The sequence below is a fragment of the Crocodylus porosus genome, unplaced genomic scaffold (genome assembly GCF_001723895.1).
Source record: "Crocodylus porosus isolate Cpor-Errol unplaced genomic scaffold, CroPor_comp1, whole genome shotgun sequence".
Lineage (NCBI taxonomy): Eukaryota > Metazoa > Chordata > Crocodylia > Crocodylidae > Crocodylus > Crocodylus porosus.
In genome coordinates, this window is record NW_017728916.1 from 4,626,833 (window position 1) to 4,647,518 (window position 20,686).

Sequence of the window (20,686 nt, forward strand, 5' to 3'; positions counted from 1 at the left end):
CTGGCCCCTGATAAGGTTGTAGGCAGCCACAAGATCCCCCCTCAGTCTCTTCTTGTGGAGACTGAAGAGATTCAGGTCCCTCAGCCTCTCCTCATAGGGCTGGCCACGGAGGCCCTCAGCCATATGAGCGGCCCTCCTCTGGACCCTCTCCAGGTTCTCCACGTCCCTCCCGAAGTGCGGCACCCAGTACTGGACACAGTACTCCAGCTGCAGCCTGACCAGCACCGCATAGAGGGGGAGCAAGACCTCTCTGGACCTGTTAGTGATGCTGAATGTGGCACTGCCATGGAAACGCCCCAAACCAAGCTGTGCAGACTTGGGAGGTGACATCTTCATGGAAACACGCCGATTCAGGCTGCACAGACTCTAGATACAGCCCCTTCACAGAAATGTTCTTGCTCAGGCAATTAAGGCTCTGCATAGAGCATCTCCATGGAAATGTACTTTCTCTGGCTCTGGATACAGCATCTCCATGGAAACATTACCACCTGGGCTGTGTGTATAGAGGTGCATGTCACCATGCATGGAGGATACAAGTTATAGGAGCATACACTCAGCCCTCATCAGCATCTCCAAAATTAAGTGTTTGTCCCTGCCAGGGAGTCTTTGAGAAGACTCTGAAGATCTGACCCAAGAACTCAAGAGGCCAGAAAAGAACCTACATTTATTACTTTTACCAAATTTCAGGATATGTGAAGTAAGCTTGATGCAACTGGGCAGAAGCCTATGCTTTGGCTCCAGCCTTGCCACTGGCCCACACAAAGAATTTTTCTGGATACTCAGAACATAACTGTGGTTTCTTCTTTTCAAATTTTATTTACTTCACCCAAAGAACATCACCCTCGGCTGCTGGTCTGAAAGTTACATGTCCTTTTAGCCTGTCAGTGATAATACTATGTTCTGTAGAACACAGGACCTCCCCATTTGGGTCAGTGGCATGATTGTGGACTACACGATGGGATGTTCTGGTCTGAGAGGAGGGCCATGGGAGAGACCTAATTCCAAGACTTTTCCTTTCAGAGTGGTCCTGCCATGTTCCTCTTTTAGAGGGGAAGAACAAAGGATGGTTGAGAGCACAGAAAAAGACTCTTGGGCAACACCAACAGTAAAAGGAACCCAGAAACAATGAGGGTATTTCCTTTGGCTGCAGCAGCAATGTACAAGATCCGTATGACAACTCTCCAGAGGTTGAAAAATGGCAGGGCTCTCTTTGGAAGCCAAGACAGCATAGGTGAGGGGGTACCATGGATATAAAGAAACTCCCCACATGTTCAATATAGCTCCAAATCACAGCTGAGAGATGGATAAGAGCTGAAGAAAGAGCATGTGCAGGAGAGCCCAGGCAGGGGCAAGCAGAGAAGCCCTGTCACTCCCATCTACATTGCAGCCACAGAGCAGGGTTAATCAGGGAGTTTATGCTCCCTCCAGCCACTGTCCAGCAGGCAGCCAGATGCATGTCCTCCATGCCACTCCTACACACCAGACATCTGCAGTACAACCACCTCTCGAGGACCAACTGTCTATTCAAAGCATGACTACATGTATTATAGACCTGCGAAGCAACCACTTTCCCTTGTTAACCACTCACTTGTACAATGACTGCATGTACCGTGCAAAAACAGCAAGGCCACTTTCCCACTGTAGCTCCTGTGTGGGCTAAATGTGACCCTTTCCCGTGTTTTCTCTCTGGCTATACATGTGAAGAATGACCATATCTTTCCCCACCTGTACAGTATTCCTACATCCCCGTGTACTACCTGCCCTCAGCTACCCAAAGCACCTCCATTTCTCCCCTTTAATTTAGGCATTCAAGTTGCTTTCTTTCCCTTTAAATAGAGGAGAATTTTAAGCAGTTTGGAAATAGGGTAGGGCTGTGGAAGGGGTTTCTTCATTTTCTGGGGTCAGCCTTTCTGCATCTAGAAACAGGAAATGAAACCTGCTCTAGCTGCCCATGTAGCTGGCCTAGCCCAGAAGTCACATGCATAATACCTTGTTCCATGCCCCATCTAAAACAAGGCAACAGACTTGGTGGAAGCTTCCTCTAGTAAACATTTTCCCCACTTGCAGTGATGGGGAATGCCTGCAGTTCTTGTCCTATTTCCCAGAGCCATTAGATAGAGATAGGAAAGGCAGCAGAAAAGGCCTGGCCAGGGGAAAGGAAAAAAGCATCCTGCAGACCAGAAAGGAGATGGCGAACTCAGAAACAGCCCACTCTAACTGCTTCTCATACAAAGAAATTTGGTCCAATGGGTCCTTTAGAATGAGCACTTTCTGCCCACGCATAAGTCCTCTCCTCAGGAGCCATGGACAGATGACCACCAGCTGAGTCTCCTCCTTTTGACATGCAGCCAAGGTTAGAATGCCAAAGTGTGGCTAGATCAGACCAACTACGTGAAAAAAAAAAAATCGCAGCTGTACCTCCTACTGTGGGGCTGCCCCACAAGCAGTGCCCAGGCCAGCTGTTCAGGAAATGTGCGAAGGCCTGGGGACTTCACAAGAAAAACTGGAAAGGACAGCTGACAGCCAAGCAGAATCTGTGACTGACAGCCATGGAAGGAACCAGGTGGCGGGTCAGAGCAGGGAGGTTCAAGTGCAGCTGCTCAGTCTCAACTGCCATCACCATTACATGTCTCTCAGATCATAGCCTCCCAAGCAACCCACCAACACCTGGAGAGAGATGGCCCCCTCCTACAGCAAACAGTGCTTCTACCCCAACTGCACTGAAAGGAACACCAGCTAGACCTTCACCTGGTGGCTGGTGCAGCCCAGCCATTATACTGCAAGACCAACTGCTCCTTTCAGGAAGTTACAACCATATCAGGGTGTGAACACATGCTTTTTGCTAGCAACCACTCTCTCATTATACCTTAATCCAACTCCTAACCCCCATTTCAGCCTGCTTGGAAGGGGCTGGGGCAAGGCAAAGATGGCACAGAGGAACCTGCATGTCAGGACTTTTACTAGGAAAGAAGCTCACATTCAGGAGGAAGAGGGTAGGTAGGGTCCCCTATCCTCAGACAAGGATATTTCAGCCTGATATTTCCACAACAGCTCCTAGTACAAGCCAGTGCCTGACTGTGCAGTCCAGAGGTAGCCACCCTTACTCTTCCTGCTAAGGGTGGCAATGCCATTCAGAGGTAGTATGGGCCCCTCCAGCCTGACTGTGTCTTATCGAACTTTCTTGCGAGGGTGCTGGTGGAGGCGTTTGGCCTGCTGGGGTGTCAGCTCCACTGCAGGCTTGGCTTTGCGAGTGGACGTGGTGCTCTGAGAGGCAACATCCTCATTGGAGATGGGCTGGATTATGTGGCCTGGCTGGGTGATGAGGTGTGGGGCAGTCAGCTTCTGGAAGGCATGCTGTGTGTTCCACGTGGGCCCTACTGGTGCCTGGATGCTCCGCTCAAACTGTTGGTGGCTGTCAAAAGGGAACGGGAGTTCATTGACCTGTTGCAGGGAGAAGAGAGGGACTCAGCTCAGTGTATGCCCCATACTCTCTGCATCCTGGTACCTGGCTGTGAGTGGTCCCACAAGGGCCACCTGGGTAATGTGGGGCTGCTAGTGTACTGTGCTGGGAACAAGGGGCTGCCAGTAAGATGGCATTGATAACCTGCTCAAACAAGACACCTTGCTTCTTACACTCCTATCCAGCACCCAAAGCCAACATCAGCTGTCACTCCTGGTCTACATGCAAGATAAGGACACCTGTGATGCTGGCTGGGCAAATGAGACAGGGAAGGTGACCAAGAAGCCATGCATTAAGTGCTGCTCTGATTGCCCCTGGGCTATAACTGCAGCTAGGAACCTTCTGCTTCCCCTCTGCAGGAAGTCAAAAATCAGGAAGTTTTGCGGGGGTTGGGCATGGGCAGGACTGATTAGCACCTGCCACAGCAAACTATCCAGTGGGGACTGATACCACTGCAGTTCTAGCCTTCCCCACTGCAGGGACAGAGAGATGTCCTTCTGTCTAAACCACTTCATATGCAGGGCGAGTCTCTGGGACAGGCCAGTGGGGCTAGGCAGGTTCTTCAAACCTGGTGCGTTGCAGCTAGGATGTTGCGCTTTTGGCTGATGATGACATGAGGCAGGTGCCGATCTTTCCTAGGGGGCCCAGGTGGTTGCTTGATGAGGAACCTGAGAGAACAAGACATTTTAGGTTGCAGAACCCCTGTGCACCAAGGACGTTGTGAGAAAGAGTCTGGGCCTTGCCCACACATACCTCTTCCTTTTTTTGGCGCTGGGTTTCAGTCCTGTGCCACTCCACTCACCCCAGCCAGGGAGCAACAGGTCCACAGTCTGGGGCTTCTGTTCCTGTTCCACCTTGTTCTTCTCTTTCAGGAAGTCAGCAACAACATCATCTCCTGCAAAGGCCTCCTTGATGACCAGCCTCTGGTCGGTACCTCCTTCCTGCCAGAGAAAGAGATCAGTGCCCATGGCACTCACCAGGCTCTCCAACCCCTATTTATCTCCTTCTGTGAGACAAGAGATTAACATGACTGGAGCCAGTCCCTAGCCTTGCTCACCTCATCCTGCACAGCAACAGGCAGGGTGGGGCAGTGGATCCTACAGGATTCCCCTGCAAGTACAGCCTGCAGGTCAATCATTTTCTGCTTGGCTGTTTTCCTTGTTGTCTGACTGCCTCTAGGTCTGTCCTCTGCCACTGCTGTGTCCTGGTGTGGTTTCTGCTGCTCAGTCCTTGCAGGCTGTGGTGGCTCCTGCTCTTCTGCGGCCAGGACATCCATCTCCTCCACAGCACACAGCCGGCCAAGCTGCTCTGAAAGCAAGGGCTCCTCCTGCCTCTGTTCATCTTCCATGTTTATTTGCCCCGCAGCCTGGCTGGGGCTCACAAATTCAGGCAACTCCTCTTCTCTGCTAGCTCCTACAGACAGCAGCCAGAAAGTGAAAACACTGCTACCACTGCCACTCCCAGGCAGCAGAGGCCAGGTGACAACTCCCCCCACTACCCTGCCCAATGCAGCAGGGCACCGAGTACAAGGTGAGAGGTCCTCAATGAGCCAAATGGGTGAAGGCAATGCTGAGGTTCTCCCCTATATCAAGGGTAACAGCAGCCACAGCCTTTTGCAGTCCATCTTGTGACAGATAATGGCAAGAGGCTCAGAAATTCCCCCACACCCTGCTGGGCCCAGCAGTACTCACCCTGCAGCTCTGGGCTCCCTTTCTGGCAGTGCCGCACCCGTCTCTGCTCAAAATCTTGCAGCAGGGCCTCTTCTTCTGACAGCACTGGCTCTTCCTCTCCTTCATTCTCAGGCTCCTCTGAATCTGTAGGGGCTTTGAGGTCCTCCTGGGTCCCAGAGTCCTTTGTTTCATTGCTGAGTTTGCCCAGCATCCAGGGGTTGGCTACATTTCTGCTAGGCTGCACCTCATTGAGGGAATCAGGGAGGAGGCCTTCCTCAGCCACACAGACCTCCTTGTTGTCCTCCAGCTCCATGCACACCTTCTGTGTGAGCTCTTTGTTTTTGGCTAGCTGCTCCTGCATAGCCCTGCGGGCCTGAGGGGAAATGCCAAGCCTTTCAGAGATAAGCCCAACCTCTTCTCCACACCACACACTCAACAGCCCTCCCCTTCCCACTACAGCCCCTCACCTCCAGGTCGTATTTGCCCATGATAGCCTTGGACCTGGCCCACTTCCCCTTGTTCTGGTGCTTGAGGGTCATCCTTTCCTGAGCAGGGAGGAAGCACATAGAAACAGATATCAGCAAGGGTTTCCTCAGGTAGCAGTAGAACCCCAGGTTGTGGGAGGACCCAGGACTGTCACCTTTATTCTAGCTTTCTCCATCTCATCCAGCTTCAGCAAGGCAGCTTCAGGGTTGGATTTCTTAAGTGCCTCAAACTCCTTTAGAGCCTCCCGCCGCTTGTTCTTCTGCAGCACTCGGTGGAACCTATAAGGCAAGAGCAGAATGGCTAGAGGGTCTCTGCACTATCAGCATATGTGTTCTGGAGGGCCTTTTCTTAGTAGTGCTTGGCACAGTACCTGCAGTATTAGAGCAAGATGGCAGCCATCAGGGCATGCACTAGCTAGACAAAATCCTTTTGGGGCAGGAAACCAGAAAGCTATGTTGTACGGGGATTTAAACCTGTTCCTCGCTAGCCTCTTCCTGCCCTGCCCCTGCCTTGCCCTGCAGAGCTGCCTTGGCCCCATCAATCATTCTGACCTCTGGGCTGGGGCATATAGACTGTAGGTGGCTGCAATGCCACAAGTGGAATGCTGACCTGCTAGCCACGTCCTCAACCCTCTCCCCTAAACAGGCAGTGCCTTACTTCTTGCTTTTGATCTTCTTCTCCCGTCGCGCCTTGGCTTCATAGTAGGACTGCAGAGCCCGTGCTTTCTGTAGCTCTGCACGGCGCTGCTGGGCCTGAAAAAATACATTACAGGGTGAGAGCTGTCTCCAATGGTGAAGTCTGCACAAAGGAGCAGAGCACGTGCACTTACTTCTTCTAGACTCATGGCCTGCAAAGAGGCCTCTTCCCGCGGTGTCAGCAGCGGGTCTGCTGTCAACTGCCGTGTCTTATGAAGCAAACTGAAGATTTCCTGCTCTAGTGGAGTCCGTGCCTTTGGAACAAGAAAGACAAGTAAGTGAGATTGTGTGTGGAATCATGGGTGAGGGCAGCTCCTTCCTTTAGAGCCTTGCTGCCTTTCTCTATGTCCCACTCAGAGCTAGCTCCCACCATGTGGGAGCTATCAGCCTTGCTTGCTCCTCCTTGCTCAATCCAAAAGAGAACTAGAGTAGTTTCCATACACCAAAGCTCCAGGGTTAGGAGCTGCCCCATACACAAGCCTCTCCAGGAAGGGCAAGATGTCCTCTCCTCTGCTCTGACCCAGAACAGACAACTTTTCTGTTTTGCAACTCTCAGTGTGCTGGATTAGCACTCCCAAGTGGTGAGCAGAGCTGGGGAGAACAGAGCTGGAATGTCTGCAAGAACCCAACCCTCTTTATAAGACTTCTGGTGAAGAAACAATGTCAGCTTTGAACCAACCGAGCTAGAAACATTCCAGTATTAGTGTGCAGCTGGCTGTCCCCTGCTAAACTATGGGGTGGTACTACTAGGGTCTGCAACAGACTGCAGGTTCAGCTACAGTTCCTGAGGAGAGGAAGAGAACCGCTTAAGCTTGGAAAGGCAAGAGGCAAGAAAAAAACCCAGACTCAGTCTCAACCAATGCTCCTAAGGTTACAGTCACTAGTGACGCAAGGGTAGGGGTGGCAAATGCAGAATGCTAGAGCCTCTCTCAGAGAGGCTGCAACACACACACTCAAAATGGCACCTTTCATCTCCACCAACTCCAAGCTCCAAAACCTGCCATCTTTGGGACAGAGCGCTACAGCCTCTTAACATGCTCAGCTAAGGAAGAAGGTAGTCCCACATTAACTTGACGCACAAGCAGTTACTTCAGGATTGAATGGAGGTCTCTGTAGTGGCATCTGGCCAGGACACCCAGGTTACTCATCCGCTGCCCTTGGGAGGATACCGGCAAGTACCAAACAGCCCCATGGAACTCGTCACATCACCAGGACCCAACCCTCTTGCTAGTTCCTAGGTACCATGGGGCCTGCTCTGCGGGAACCATGCACTGACTGGGATAATCCATCTGGAAGCGCTTCCTCTTCGGACTTGTGGAGCATTTCTTCTGTGCAAGGAATTTTACAAGTGAGCCCACAGGGTTTGGCAAAACATATGCAATTCCCAGCTGAGAAAGCCCCAATGCCCCACACAGGACTGGCAGACAACTGGCCAGGGATTCTCATCATGCATTCCTCTGGTCTGAGGACAGCCTTCTGAAGACGCTTCAGCCATTGCGCTGTTTTAGGTGGAGGTGGCTAGGACAGAGGCCTGCTATGGTATTTCCACTGGCTAATACTTCCCTGGGGGCTGGCATTATCCTTGCCTGCAGTGTGCATGGAGGAGTCTTCTAGAGGAGCTCCCTATTTGAAGCAAGAAATAAGACCCCTTTCTTTCCCCAGGCCAAGAATTTTTTTGGGGGGGTTTAAAATCATTTTGCTCCAGCAGAGTCAGAATTGCAGGACTGGAGAGGGAAGAAGCTGAAATTTGAAGAAGTCTCACTAGGCAACCCACTAAAGTACTAGTGTTCCAATCATAAGGCAACTATTTGAGTTGATTTAAGAAACAATATCAGATTTATCCAAAGAACCTTGCCTGCCAATGATAAGCAGGGATCCTGGTTTTCCCCAATTAAAAACAAAAATCACAAATTCTCTGATAAAACCCCAAAATCCATTATCAAAATTAAAGGCCCCCCCACAGCCATGCTCGTTCCCTTCACTGCCCCCCAACAGCCTCACCAGCCCTGCTGGTGCCCCTCATTCCCCACAACAGCCACTCCAGCCCCAGACACACATGCAGGCACAGACACAGATATGCAGGTAAGTGTGTGTGGGGGAAAGGGAAGGGACTGGGGGGACCAGACTGAGAAGGGAAAGGGGAGAATGGGGTGGGGAGAGGTAAGCATGGGTGGGCAGGCAGGGGCGCAGCAATGGCACCTCCCACAGTGCCTTGCCATACTTTCCTTCTTTCCCAGAGAAGGGGGAGAGAGAGGGGTGTGCTGGGTGCCACCAGCCCCACATGACACACCCCAGCAGCAGCAGTGTGGTGGTGATCACCGTGTGGGAACCCCAGCTCCCTGCAGGAGTGCACAACCAGCTGGTGGTAGATGGAGGCTCAGAGAAAGCATCCTGGGGCATGGCAGTGCTGGCTGCCAAGTGCAAATGGCTCCCAATCCACACCCCACCAGCTGGGCAGCATGTGTGTGGCCCACAAAATGGCACAGCTGCTCTTGCCCCACTGGCCCTGCTGCTGGGAGTGGGCACAGAGAGCAAGCTGAAGTGGGGGGCGGGGAGGTGCCACGTTGTGTCATGTGGGGCTGGTGGCGCCCAGCATGCCCCTCCCTCTCCCCCTCATCTGCACACAGATGATAAGACTCTTCCTTCTCTGCCCATCCAAGCTGGTGTGGGGAAGGAAGTTGGATAAAATTTAGCTGAAGGTCTAGTGGCAGGCACCAGCACTGAGAGCAGATTTTAGGTTCTTAATCATTCAAGGATTTACAAAGGAGGAGGAAACTGCAGGGGGTAACAACAGATTTGTCCTGTTCCTTCATTCCCCAGCGAGGCCCTTTGATGCTTTGAAACATGATTGGTTTACAGGTGAAAAGAGGTTAAGGATAGAGATTTATAAAACTGGTCTGGGGGAAACAGCAGGCTCTAAATAAGGCTGAGCTCCAGAAGTGTAAGCAAAGCTCAGAACTAGACCTCTCTGCCCATCCTTCATGTACTGTACAGCCCAGTACCCTGTGTGAAATACTGTGCATCACCCACAAATACAAAGAGGCTAGAACATGGGGAACTTGAACTGCGGGCAACCTATCTGAGGGTGCCCACCCTCACTTTGCACTTGCTGGTCACACCTTCTGGGAACTGCTTTACTGACCAGGGGCCCAAAGGAAAGACCCTGGGACTCTGTGTCCTAGGAGGGACCCAGACAGGGAGCAGAGAGCTCCACTTATTGTTCCCTGCATCAGACCTTCCCCAGAAGCACAGGATGGGGCAATAGACTGAAAACCAAACATAGGTCTAAGGTGAAACTTGGCCACAAAATCAAGCCAAGATTCAAGAAGCCCCTCCAGACTGGTATCAGGTAAAAACGATCACTCAAAAGGGGTCCAGATAGTTATGCTAGGGCTTCACATCTCCAGTCCCCATGGCAGCACTCACCTGCCAGCTAGTTACCCTCTCTTCAATGGGGGCAACTGTCACTTGTTCCTGCTTCAGTGGGAAAACCAGCTGCTCTGCCCGTCGGTTCTGCAGAACCACTTGGTCCCACTTGGTGATGGCTTTCGAGGTTTTATCGTAGGCAGCCTCTCTCACAACCTGCAGACACAAAGGGACTCATGAGGACACAACAGGACCCAGGCCTAAGAAGCAAGGAAATGCAGTTGGAACTGCCACAGACAGAGAAACACTTGTAGTTCAGACAGATACAGGGCGAAGACCAATCACTGCTGCTGACTCCAAGTGGAAAAATACTAGGGATGCACAATACAGAATTTTTGGGTTGATACCGTCAACCAATTTTTAACGAGACATATTAGCCAGTACCGATCCGATTCCAATATGCAGCTGGGAAGCATGGAGAGTGGCGTCCAGCTGGTAAGTCTGTTGTGGTGGGAAAGGGCAAGGGAGGGACAGATTGAGGCCCCTGCGGTGAGGGAAGGAGTGGGGCTGGCACTACAGTCGGGGCAGGACACAGAACAAAGCCGTCAGCAGCTCGTCTGGAAAGTAGCAGGTGGGGGGTGGAATGGCTCCCGCTACTGTACGCACCCCGGGAGGGCATGTGCCCCCTGATCTGCATGCAGATAGAGGGTAGGCTGCGGGGGCACCAAGCTCTTCCTGTCAGTGGGTCTGGGCCAGGACTGCGCTCAGGGTGGGCAGTGACGGTGCTGCGAGGGAACTGGGGGGGGAGCCTGCAGCCACCCCAAAATTCGCCATAGCCCGGCTCCCAGTGCCGCTGCCACCCACCCCAAGCAGAGTACAGCCCAGCCACCTGCCGGGAAGAGCCCAGTGCCACCCTGGCCCTAGAAACAGCCCACCCTCACCCTGCACGTGAATCGGGGCACACGCCCCCCATACTCACCCAGGGCATGCATAGTGGCAAGAACTGCCCCCTCACGAGCCAGTCATGGCTCCATCCTCTACTCCACCCCAGCTCGACCTGCCCACCCCCCTCTCCCTTCCCTCCCGAAAGACCTACTAGTCAGACCTGGCTACTCTCCATGCTGCTGGGCTGCACTCATGGCAGCCTGTATGCTGCGCTGCAGTTGCACATGCACAGGGCATTTACCAGCCACATCAACCATAAAAAGTCATCTGCCGATACAGTCAATTTTCCTTATACCGGTGCCAATCTGATATGGGACCGATGTACCAGTGCACCTCTAAAAAAATACCAAGGATCCCCAGCCATGCAGAACCCACTGCTGCCCCACCCACACAACTGCTTCTTGTCACTGATGCTCCCTCCTTCCCAGTTAGATGTCCAACCGCCGCACCACCCTCTGCCCATTCACTCACCCGCTGTGCCTCCTTTTTGCTGAGGGGCAGCTCCACAGCTTTTTTCTGCTTGACTTTGTTCAGTTGCTTCTTCACAGCACCCAGCAAAGATGAGGCCTTGATAGGCTCCAGTAGCTCAGACAAGATCAGCTTCTCCCCAGCACCTGACAAAGGACCAATAAATCAGAGCAGGTAGGATACCATGGAGAATTCCTGGCAGAAGGCGCCTAAAGCCACCACCTGCCACAGTAGCAAAGAAAGCTTCCTGTGCTCAACCCTACTAAGACTGCACACTGCAGCCTGTTTTCTCTTCACCAGAAGGATCTCACCTTCACAGCTGACACTGAACTCGGACACCTGTGCACTCGCCTCAGTGCGCTCAGTCAACTTCCGCCTAAATAAGAGAGAATATAGAAGGCCCATGTCACAAATGCAACCCACATATCACCCCACAAACTTGTTCTACCAGCAGTGGAAGGACTGAGTTGGATAAGAGGAGCCCATAACAATGGGAAGCAACCTCTCAGGGCTCTGGAAAATGGCCAATAACCCTCCATAAAGAGCACTTTAGACTCCTGATGATTGACAAGTGGCCCCAACACTCACCGGTTCCTGCCAGCAAGGGAGCTAACTGCCTCCAAGAGCTGACGATGCCTCCTCTCCTCATCATAAGCCCCCTGGTGCACAGAAGGAAATGTGGTTAGTGCAGCCAGAAAGAACTGAGGCTAAGGGAGGGACCACGGGATCAGATATTGAGTGCCTTCACAGAGGAGCCTCTCCAGTGACAGTAGAGTAGCTGATACAAGAAGACATGGCAAGAAGCTATATGGCTTCACCTTCAAACATGGGCATACTGAGGATTTTGAAAAGAAGAGTGCAACTCCATGGCCCCCTTTGCTGGCAGAGAGAAGGGGGCTGAGCTCCTTGTCCTGGGCCTGAGCAGAGCGTTGGCTTGGCTACTACCAGCTGCCCAAAGAAGAGTGGGAGCAATGGATGAAGGAGCAAGGAGTAGCCCCTTCCCTGCCCCATGGTAGGAAATTGGAGAGGCCCTGCCAGTCCCCTTCTTCCTTGCTCAGATTTTGCAATTGCAGATGCACTACCACCTGCCCCTGCACCTGGGCAGGGGATCAGTATGCCAAACTGGGGCGGGGGCATCCGTGCTGCTGGATAGGTGAAGCTAGAGAGCCAGCAGGCGCCGGCAATTGTGGCAGCAAGGAGCCCAGCAGGAGGCTCTGGATGCCCAGGACCCGGGAGAGCCCAGAGCTCTGCTCATACCAGGCACAGGGCTCCCTCGAGGCCCCGCCCCTTGCTAGAGCGCGGGAAGAGGGGGACCTGGCCCCGAGGTCCGCGCTGTCATGGTAGCCACCGGAGATTCGGGAGCCCGCGCCGCGCCCTGCTCCAGTGCGAGCGCGGCCAGTGCTGGGAGCAGCCGCGAGCTCCGCTCCTTGGCCGAAACCCGGTGAGCAGCTCGGCCGGCTCCGCCCGCGGCATCCGAGCACTCGGGACCCCGCCCCGCGCTCTCGGCCGGCGGGGGATGCGGGCGGGACTCTGTGCTCGGTCCCTCGGCCTGTGCCCAGCCGCCCCGGGAAGCTCATGCTGCCGCGCCCGGCCGGGGCCCCCTGGAGCGCCTCACTGCCTCCCCCACCTCGTCCTCGTCCTCGTCCTCGTCCTCGTCCTCGTCCTCGGTGGCCTGGGGCGTGGGGCCATTGTCGGGCGCTTCTTCATCAGCCATGGTAGCAGAAAGGCACGAGCCGGAACCCTTGCCGTCAAGGAAACCTCCACCGCCAAGCGCGCCGCGCCGGACGTCGTAAAACGCGGCACTTGCGCTTTGCGCGCCTGTGCCTGGCTCCGCTGTCTGCTGCGAGGCGCTTGTTGGCGCGGTCGGTCGGAAGCTGAAGGCGGTGCTACAGCCGCGGCTGGTGGCCGCCTGTGCGCTTGGCTCGGCTCGGCTCGGCGGGGGCGTGCGGCGCCGCGCTGAGGACAGGGACCTTCCGCCCGGGTCCAGGATCTGCGCAACTAGCAGGAGCTCGGGGCCGTGTAGCCAGGGCAGAGCGGCTCTGGCTCCTGGCCCGCCCTGATCCACGGGTGTCGCTAGTGCTGCCTGTTCCAAACCGCGGTTAGGCCCCAAAATACCCAAACAGAATTAAAAAGCACGAGGATATAAAAATACAAAATGTTCATATTTACAGTCTTCTGCTTGTTGAGGTTTGTGGGCCCTGTCTACTGTCTTCTCAGCACCCAAAAGCATTAGAAGCTTTTTTAATGTCTACGGAGATTCCCTCAGAAATCCTGAACAGCAGGACCTGGGGGTCTCAGAAAAACACCTAAGGACCCAGGATTTGAGAGACCCTGACAGTGCTCTGGGCCTCCCTTAGCACATGTGTTGTTTGGAAGATAGTAAGCATTACTCTGCTGTGTTAAAAGTTGGAACACATTCCAAGCAGTCTTTCAGTAACACTTACTACAATCTCAGCTTGCTCTGGACAGGACTGGAACCCCCGCCTAGAACTGTACACCGCAGTTTACGCATATGCCTGTGAGGATATGCAACCCCCCTTGCCCAGAGCCTGCACCCATCTTGCTGTGTGTCCAGCACTGCCCTGCTCAGCAGGCCTGCCCCTGGCATGGTGGAGTGAAACAAATTTGCTGCTGGCAATGGGCATGGGGCACGGGGAACCAAACCCAAGAAGGGTGCTTCTACCACTGCAACTAGAGGGTGAGCCAAGTCTTTGCTGGTGGTAGTCTTGAACCAGCTCTGGTGTTGATTCTTAGTCCAAAACCCAGAACTGCACTGCTTTCCAGCCTACACAAGGTGTGGTACTAGGGCTCAGATGTTCAATCTGCTGATTGTCAGTCCCAGCCTCATCATCACACTGGGATCTTCAACTTGTATTAACTCCGTGGAGCCATCCAACAATAGCTGTATGTGTTACTTAACACAATCTAGAGAGACTCATTATGCAAAAAGTCCAAATTTTGCTACGATATGATTGCACTTAGCACATGTTTTACTGCTTGAGTTACCTACAATTAACCACTGCTACCACTGCTCCCCACCACCAAATTTCCAGATCTGTGGGGAGCCCTGTAAGCTGGAGGTTGAGCACCCCTGCCCTAAATGATCCAGTGTCATGGCCTTCTCCCCAATGCTAGTGACTCCACCCACGACCATTCTTCATTAGTGAAGGAATACAGCATCATTCAGTGCTGCTCCCCTTCTCTGCCCTTGTAAACCGCTGCTCTTTGATTCCACTCTGGCAAAACCTGCCTCAGCAGGAGCCACCAGATGGCGTCATGTTCCCTGTTTGCTCCAGTGTGCAATAGCATTTTCTCAAGGTGCCTTGCATACAGCCTATAGAGTTCTTCATGCAGACCTTACTGGCAAGGGCATTGCACTAACTTTAGTTACTGTGACAAAGTGCACTGCTAGTTAACATGGATCCAAACTCTGCCTGTGGCATACTGCATCTGTTATGATGTTTTCCAGCCTGCAGAGCTCACATTTCACCCTAGTCCAGGGTTGTCAAATATATGGCTTGCAGGTTGTATCTGACCCACGGAGCTATTTGGCCTGCTAGGCTACCAGTAGGCTACTGGAAGTTATGGGATATGGCCTGCTGCAGAATTTGGGGCCTTGTTCATTGACACTGAGCGCAGCTTGGAGCCACTACCACCAGACCCCTTGCTGCTCCTGCTGTGGCCAGAGCATCCACCCCTGTGCCTTGGGATGAATCTGGCCTAATGTCCCAGGTAAGTTTAACACTCGTACCACAGCCTTTCAAACCCTTTAGTCATGTAAGAGTAATGTTTAAACAGTAAGATCATTGGAAAGTAGGGCTGGAAGGGACCTCACAAGGTCACCTAGTCCAGCCCCTTGCTCAAGGAGGATCATCCCTGAAAAAACAAATAGGCCAGGGTATGGTATTTAACTCAGTGTTTCATCATCTAAATAAGCAGTTTGAATTTGTCAGGTGCTGAGTATCTGACACTTACCTGGATGTGAATTGCAGCTTGCAGCTCCTCTGAGAACAAGCCACTTCCTGAGGCTCACCAGAACTCATGGCCCCAATTCTAGGCTCCCTATTTTGAATATTTGAGATTAAACATTCTGAAGAGGTTTGTGGCTGCATGTTTGTTGTTACTGACAAAGGTAACAAGAATCTAAGGAGGTCCATGTACACTTGGTCTATAGCTCAGCACCTAGTAATAGAGTTTCTTCCTGTTTGTTTGGTTAAGTTCAATTTTCCTGGTGTTAAAATATGGACAGACCATATTTCTCTCATATGATGAAACACATTTTGCACTGATCAAGTGAGAAAGAATCTGGCATATATCGTGTCTTGGATGTTAATTGATAAAGAGGTTTCTGGCAAGAATTCTTGTGGGTAGTATCTTTTATTGGACCAACAGCATGGTTGGGATAGACAAATGCAAGCTTTCAGCTTTCGGGACTCTCAGTATCCATCCTCAGGCCTCTGGGGGAGAAGCAGACCACAGCAGAGGTAAGAGCAGACGGAACAAAAACTTGTGTAAAACACCATATAAAACTCTTACACAAGCTTTTGTTCCATCCATGTGCTACTTGCCTCTGCTGTGGTCTGTTTCTCTCCCAGAGATCTGACAAAGGGTATTTTGATACCCAAAAGCTTGTCTTTGTCTATCCCAACCATGCAGTTGGTCCAATAAAAGATATTACCTACAATAATTCTTTCATATTTTCTGGACCACAATAGCAGCAACATCACTTCAAGCCTGCCAAAGACATTTCTGAAGGTCTAGGTAGATCAAGGGTGATTTTCAAGAACCATACACTTCTGTAGTGATCACTAACATATAAAAGAATTTTAGCAGCAACTATCTCCTTAGATGTATGAAAGTAATGCTAAAAAGTTCTACCTACTGAATGTAAGAGACTAAAGGATCTATCTAGAGCACATCCATTGTTAAATTATGTCACTGAAAATATTGTAAGTGCTGTCCTGTGCTGGCATACATGAGTCACTTCACTCACGAGAGTAATTCCACTGAAGTCAATGGATCTATTTACATAAATATTGCTCTTTATGCATGTTAGGACTTGCAGGATTGGATGCTTTTCCAGCTAACTGAAACAATATACAAAAATTGCCTAAGCTAGCGCTGCAATGCAGGACATTCAGTGAAAGCTCAGTAACCCAGCAAGTTCTGATAAGAAGATAATGAAGAAAGCAAAAAGGAAAAGAAAAGGGCAAATAGAATCTGAGACATCCCCAGTCACAGCACTGCTTTCCAAAGGCAGTGACCACAAGGTGTGTTTACAATCTGGGGGTAAAGGAGGGGTCTTGAGTAATGCTTTTATATAATACCTGCTAACAGATGTCCCAGTTTCCCACTGTAGCTTGCTTCTCACCATTTCAAATAACCAGTATTTCATGCTCAGCTACGAATGGGGACTAGCTTCTCAGGAGTTTGCTGGGTAGGAGTAGAGGTTTGCAGTGGCAAGCAGCAGAACTTAATTGTATTAATTATGATCGTGCCTAAGGACTGACCATGATCTTGGCCCCACTGCACTAGGCACATCACAAACAGAGTAGCAAACAGTCTCTAGCCTGAAGAGCTTACCATACAACCTTTTTAGTCTCAAGGCACTTCTACATAATTGTTCAGAATTTGAAGGAATTCCCACTGAAAACCAGTGAGTTAGAATCTAGCTCACTTCAGATGAGGGGGAGGCAGGTAAGGGAGGCAGGGTCTCACCCAGTCCCAGTCCCTTCTCTGTACCTGAGGAGGAAAGTGCTGGTCCCCTGGGGACTCAAATGCTTTATCAGAGCTATGTGTACTTGTGGCTCCTGCTGACCCTAGTAGGACGGGAGAAGGGATGGTTGACAAACTGGGCTGAAAAATGCAGCCCCATAGCTGGGTGGCTGCTTGTCTGTTCATGTGTGTAACAGTATACTGCTAGGAGAATAGGGGGTTGATCTGAGAGCTACCAGGGGGCATGGAGCAGCCATGGGCACTGTTTGTGGGATGCTGAGATGCTGGGAGAGAGTAATTTCTTACCCTCTGGCAAAGGGGCTGGATGTCATGGCACCCTTGGAAGGATCTTATATCACCCTGGTTGAGAATCATTGATCTAAAAACTTGTCTATACAGGGAAGAAAGAAAGAAAGAAAGACTTGTCTATCACTTCTCAGCTTATTGTGGGCTAAGATCATGTGTAGTGCCTTTTCTGGACTGCACTGGTCTGTTCCCAGGGCCAAGATCACTTTGAATTGCATTGTGAAGTAGATGGTGGAAACCTGTCCAATCCACTGTAGGCAGGCACCCCTGCAAGAGTCTACTATAGGCTCCCAATGGGAAGATCTCAGCTACCTGCCTATTTTATGGAAATGGCAGATTCCTTCCCAGCTTGTTCCTTTGGCTTTTGGGCTAAGGGTAGGTGAGACTCGAGGTCATCTGAACTCCAAGACCTCCAGGCTTAGGGCCTGCACATAAGATGCCTGCCATGGATTTAGGAGTCTCTGAAGCCCCAGGCTGAAGAATCTGGGAGGTAAGATACTTGTCAGTGGTAGCACCACACTGACTTGAATGACTGAGTTCTACCCAGTCAATAGAATTGGGAACTGATTTGCCTAATTTGGCCTAAGACATTAAATTAAAAATATATATAATACAAGGAAGAGAGGGTATTTCATGTTATATTTTTGCACAATAACTGTTACTCTTTTGAAATAACTGTCTGCTATAGCCCTGCAAAACACTGTATCTGCATGTTAATGAATTTTTGGAATAAAAATACACAGCACACCGAGCCATCATCTCACAATGCTCCTGGGTACTAGGCATTCTGAAACTTTTCTCATAGTTTTATGCAATAGCTACAAGAAGACCCTAGAAATCTGGGAGTTGGGGATCAAACTTGCAATTTGCCTTTCCCAGTATCCAATGATTCATGATGTTGTGAGCTGGCACCACTTTTTAAAACTACTGTCAACCAGCATGGACAGAGCATTGCCCTGCTGTGCAGTGCTGACAAGCACTAATATGCCGAGGCTATTGCAGTTTTGTTTGTGTTCTTACAGCCATGGACCTCTACCACATGGCTGAATAGATCCGGCCTCAGCAACTCCTCCAGTGGGAGGAGGAGAAAGACATACATGGACTTTCTCAGAATCAACCTCCTTTAGCAAGGCACCATTTCTGTGGTCTGGAAACAGATGCTAATCACTGCAAAAGGACTGCAATGCAGATCAGGAATAATTGGAGGTGATGGCACAGTTTCATGATGTCAAAAGTTGCTTTCCTAGAGAATTGGGTGGAGCTTACTCTAGAGTTGCAGCAGTAGCTCATCAATGTCAGCCTCTTCAGTGTGGAGAGATGTGTGGTCATTACCATCTGGACTGGAGGCTAGCTGGTGGTCAGTAAGTGAGGGGAGGCTGGCCCTTGAGGCTATTGTTATGGAGATTATGTGCTGTTGGGAAAAAGGTGTGACAGGTACAGGTCAAAAAGCTTGGCAACACCCAGGAGAGTAGTAACAGGTTTGAATGTTTGGGTTCCTGACTTGTTCTGTGTCCATCAGTAGGATCCTGTGCCTATTCCTTTACTCCTGCATCAGGTAATGCAGTTCATAAACAGGAAGGGGCATTTCTCCATTCTGCTACAAGGTTAATAACAATTGTAGAATTGCTGGCAGTTCTTATTGCAGAATGATTTTGAAAGGCCCACAATGCCAGGATCTTTAGAAACTCAATGTTGTTTTACACAATAGAAAATGGAACATTTACTGGAAGACTTTTTTTTAATACATTTATGTATTAGATGTATATGCTTCCTCCCCCCAGCAAGGCTCAGGACAGTTTAGAAAAGAGACAAAATAACTTATACAAGCATGTAGAATATTAAAACAAAATATAAAACAATATCCCAGTTTATCCCTACACAATATCTCATCTTAGCCTGTTAAATGCCTGCCCAAATAGGAAGGTTTTACAGCACTTCCAGATGATGTCCAGGCTTGGTCCTCAAAAAAAGAGGAGTTCTGGAGCTGAAGACCAACTACTAAGAGTGAGCTCACATGTTTTTGCTCACTAATGGTATTTGCAGGAAGTTGTTCATGGCTGACCTTAGGGATTGATATGGGGCATAAGGGGAATGTAGTCCCTTGGGTCTGTAGGGCCCAGACTGTTTATGAACATTAATGGCATTGAGATCCATCCTGTTATTTTGGGAGAAACACCTTACTTTCTGCTTCCTTGGCTTATAAAGTCTAACTGGACACTTGGGTAGGAGAAGGGAACTATCAGATTTGCTAAAATAATCTTTATTAAATAAGAAGTGGAAAACCCCTTAAATTGAAAAAAAATCTGAGCAAAGTTTCAAGCATAGTAATGAGCTTTGGTATGGAGCAAGGCAAGCTTTGGGAGAGTACACAATTTCAAATATAGTAGCCACCAGGAACAGTGCAAACTGTGCAACAGTACAAACACAAGGGATACATGCCTGAATTCTTTATACATGCATTCTTATGCTGTGCTGAATGTAAACATAGAAGAGTAGGATGTCTTCCAGTGGGCATGTCCATAAGTGCCATTAATGCACAGCAATAAACAAAATGCTAGCTAGCAGGCAATCTCCACACTGAAGCACCCTTCTGCCCCAACCAGCCAGGTCAGCGTCTACACATGTGCTGCTGCACATGAAAAAGCTTTGCAGCAGTGTAGTACTTGTAAATAGTAAGTAGTACTGCTCTGCTTAGTTTATTATTTTCCTGTGCTCTAATAGGGGCACAGGTGTAGACGCTGTTTACTGAGGAGCTAATTAGTCAGTTCTGTAGTAAACATCTCATTTAGGCCTGCTCAGTACTACTTTTCCTTGTGGGTTAGAACGGTATGGGGAAAAAAAACCTGTTGTGGTTTTGGAAGCAAAGGTAGGTCCCAGAGCTCAATGCTGTCACTGTCCTAGGATGTGAAGTAGGGGAGGGAAGGGCCACCACATAAAAGTTTATGTTGAGAGCTGCTGCTGCTAGTTCTCAGTGGGCTGAGTAGATAATGCTTTTGTCCTCGGGTGTTAAGGGTCTACAGGTGCGGGGCCTGAAGAGCTGTAGTTATTGCATCAACTCAGTTTTGATGATAAAATGCTCCTGTTAAGTTTTTTCAGTTTCATAATGCCATTCCATGGTTATTTCTCAACCATGGATGAGCATGGAGGTGGGAAGTAATGTTCAACTTTAGTTCTGCAGTAGGTAAGTCCCTGTTCCAATGAACCATGCTCTGCTCTAGAACTTTTGGGAAGGTATGGCTGGTGGAGGTGAGCAAGCAGAAGACTTGGGTTGTGAGTGACTTAGTTTGTGGATCTAGGCTACAGGACAGGTGGGGCTGGAGATCAGGGGAGTTTAAGAGATAGTAATTAATTGCCATCAGCGGTGAAAGGGTAGGCCTTGTTGGAGGATAGTATAGTATTTAAAATATAAAATTGTTAGAAATATTATTAAAAATGCATTATCAATAGCTGTTAGCTCCCATCAATAGTGTTGTCCTCTGAATAAGCACGGCTGCCAGCCCTCCTTGTCTCCTTAATGAGAGAGGGAAGGCGGGGGTTGGAAACTGAAGGAAAAACTCCAAGAGCTCTTTGTACTA

At 50.3% G+C, this 20,686-nt stretch overlaps 1 protein-coding gene across 4 annotated transcripts; it reads right to left on the reverse strand.

Moving 5' to 3' along the window:
* Positions 1 to 645: 645 nt before the first annotated feature.
* UTP14A (UTP14A small subunit processome component) lies at positions 646 to 12,819 on the reverse strand. 4 transcript variants are annotated; one of them, XM_019536279.1, is made up of 14 exons: positions 12,736 to 12,819; positions 11,679 to 11,749; positions 11,402 to 11,466; positions 11,094 to 11,236; positions 9,738 to 9,893; positions 6,446 to 6,565; positions 6,274 to 6,368; positions 5,771 to 5,894; positions 5,598 to 5,675; positions 5,152 to 5,503; positions 4,518 to 4,873; positions 4,214 to 4,401; positions 4,029 to 4,128; positions 646 to 3,441 (listed from the first exon to the last, which is right to left on the reverse strand). In XM_019536279.1, the coding sequence occupies exons 1-14, from the start codon at positions 12,802 to 12,804 to the stop codon at positions 3,169 to 3,171; spliced, it is 2,190 nt and encodes a 729-aa protein (XP_019391824.1). In that variant the 5' UTR covers positions 12,805 to 12,819; the 3' UTR covers positions 646 to 3,168. The 4 variants fall into 4 exon arrangements, with proteins under 4 accessions (XP_019391824.1, XP_019391823.1, XP_019391822.1 ...); XM_019536278.1 differs by having other exon boundaries at positions 12,730 to 12,819; XM_019536277.1 differs by having other exon boundaries at positions 12,724 to 12,819.
* Positions 12,820 to 20,686: the final 7,867 nt, after the last annotated feature.

Bases quoted from the DNA above. Each gene is read 5' to 3' on its own strand.
- UTP14A (XM_019536276.1), bottom strand. From the start codon at position 12,804: ATGGCTGATGAAGAAGCGCCCGACAATGGCCCCACGCCCCAGGCCACC. The intron at 11,467-11,678 runs GTGAGTGTTGGG...TCTCTTATTTAG, and splicing joins TCCCTTGCTGGCAGGAACCG to GCGGAAGTTGACTGAGCGCA. The intron at 4,402-4,517 runs GTGAGCAAGGCT...TTTCTCTGGCAG, and splicing joins CTGTTGCTGTGCAGGATGAG to GAAGGAGGTACCGACCAGAG.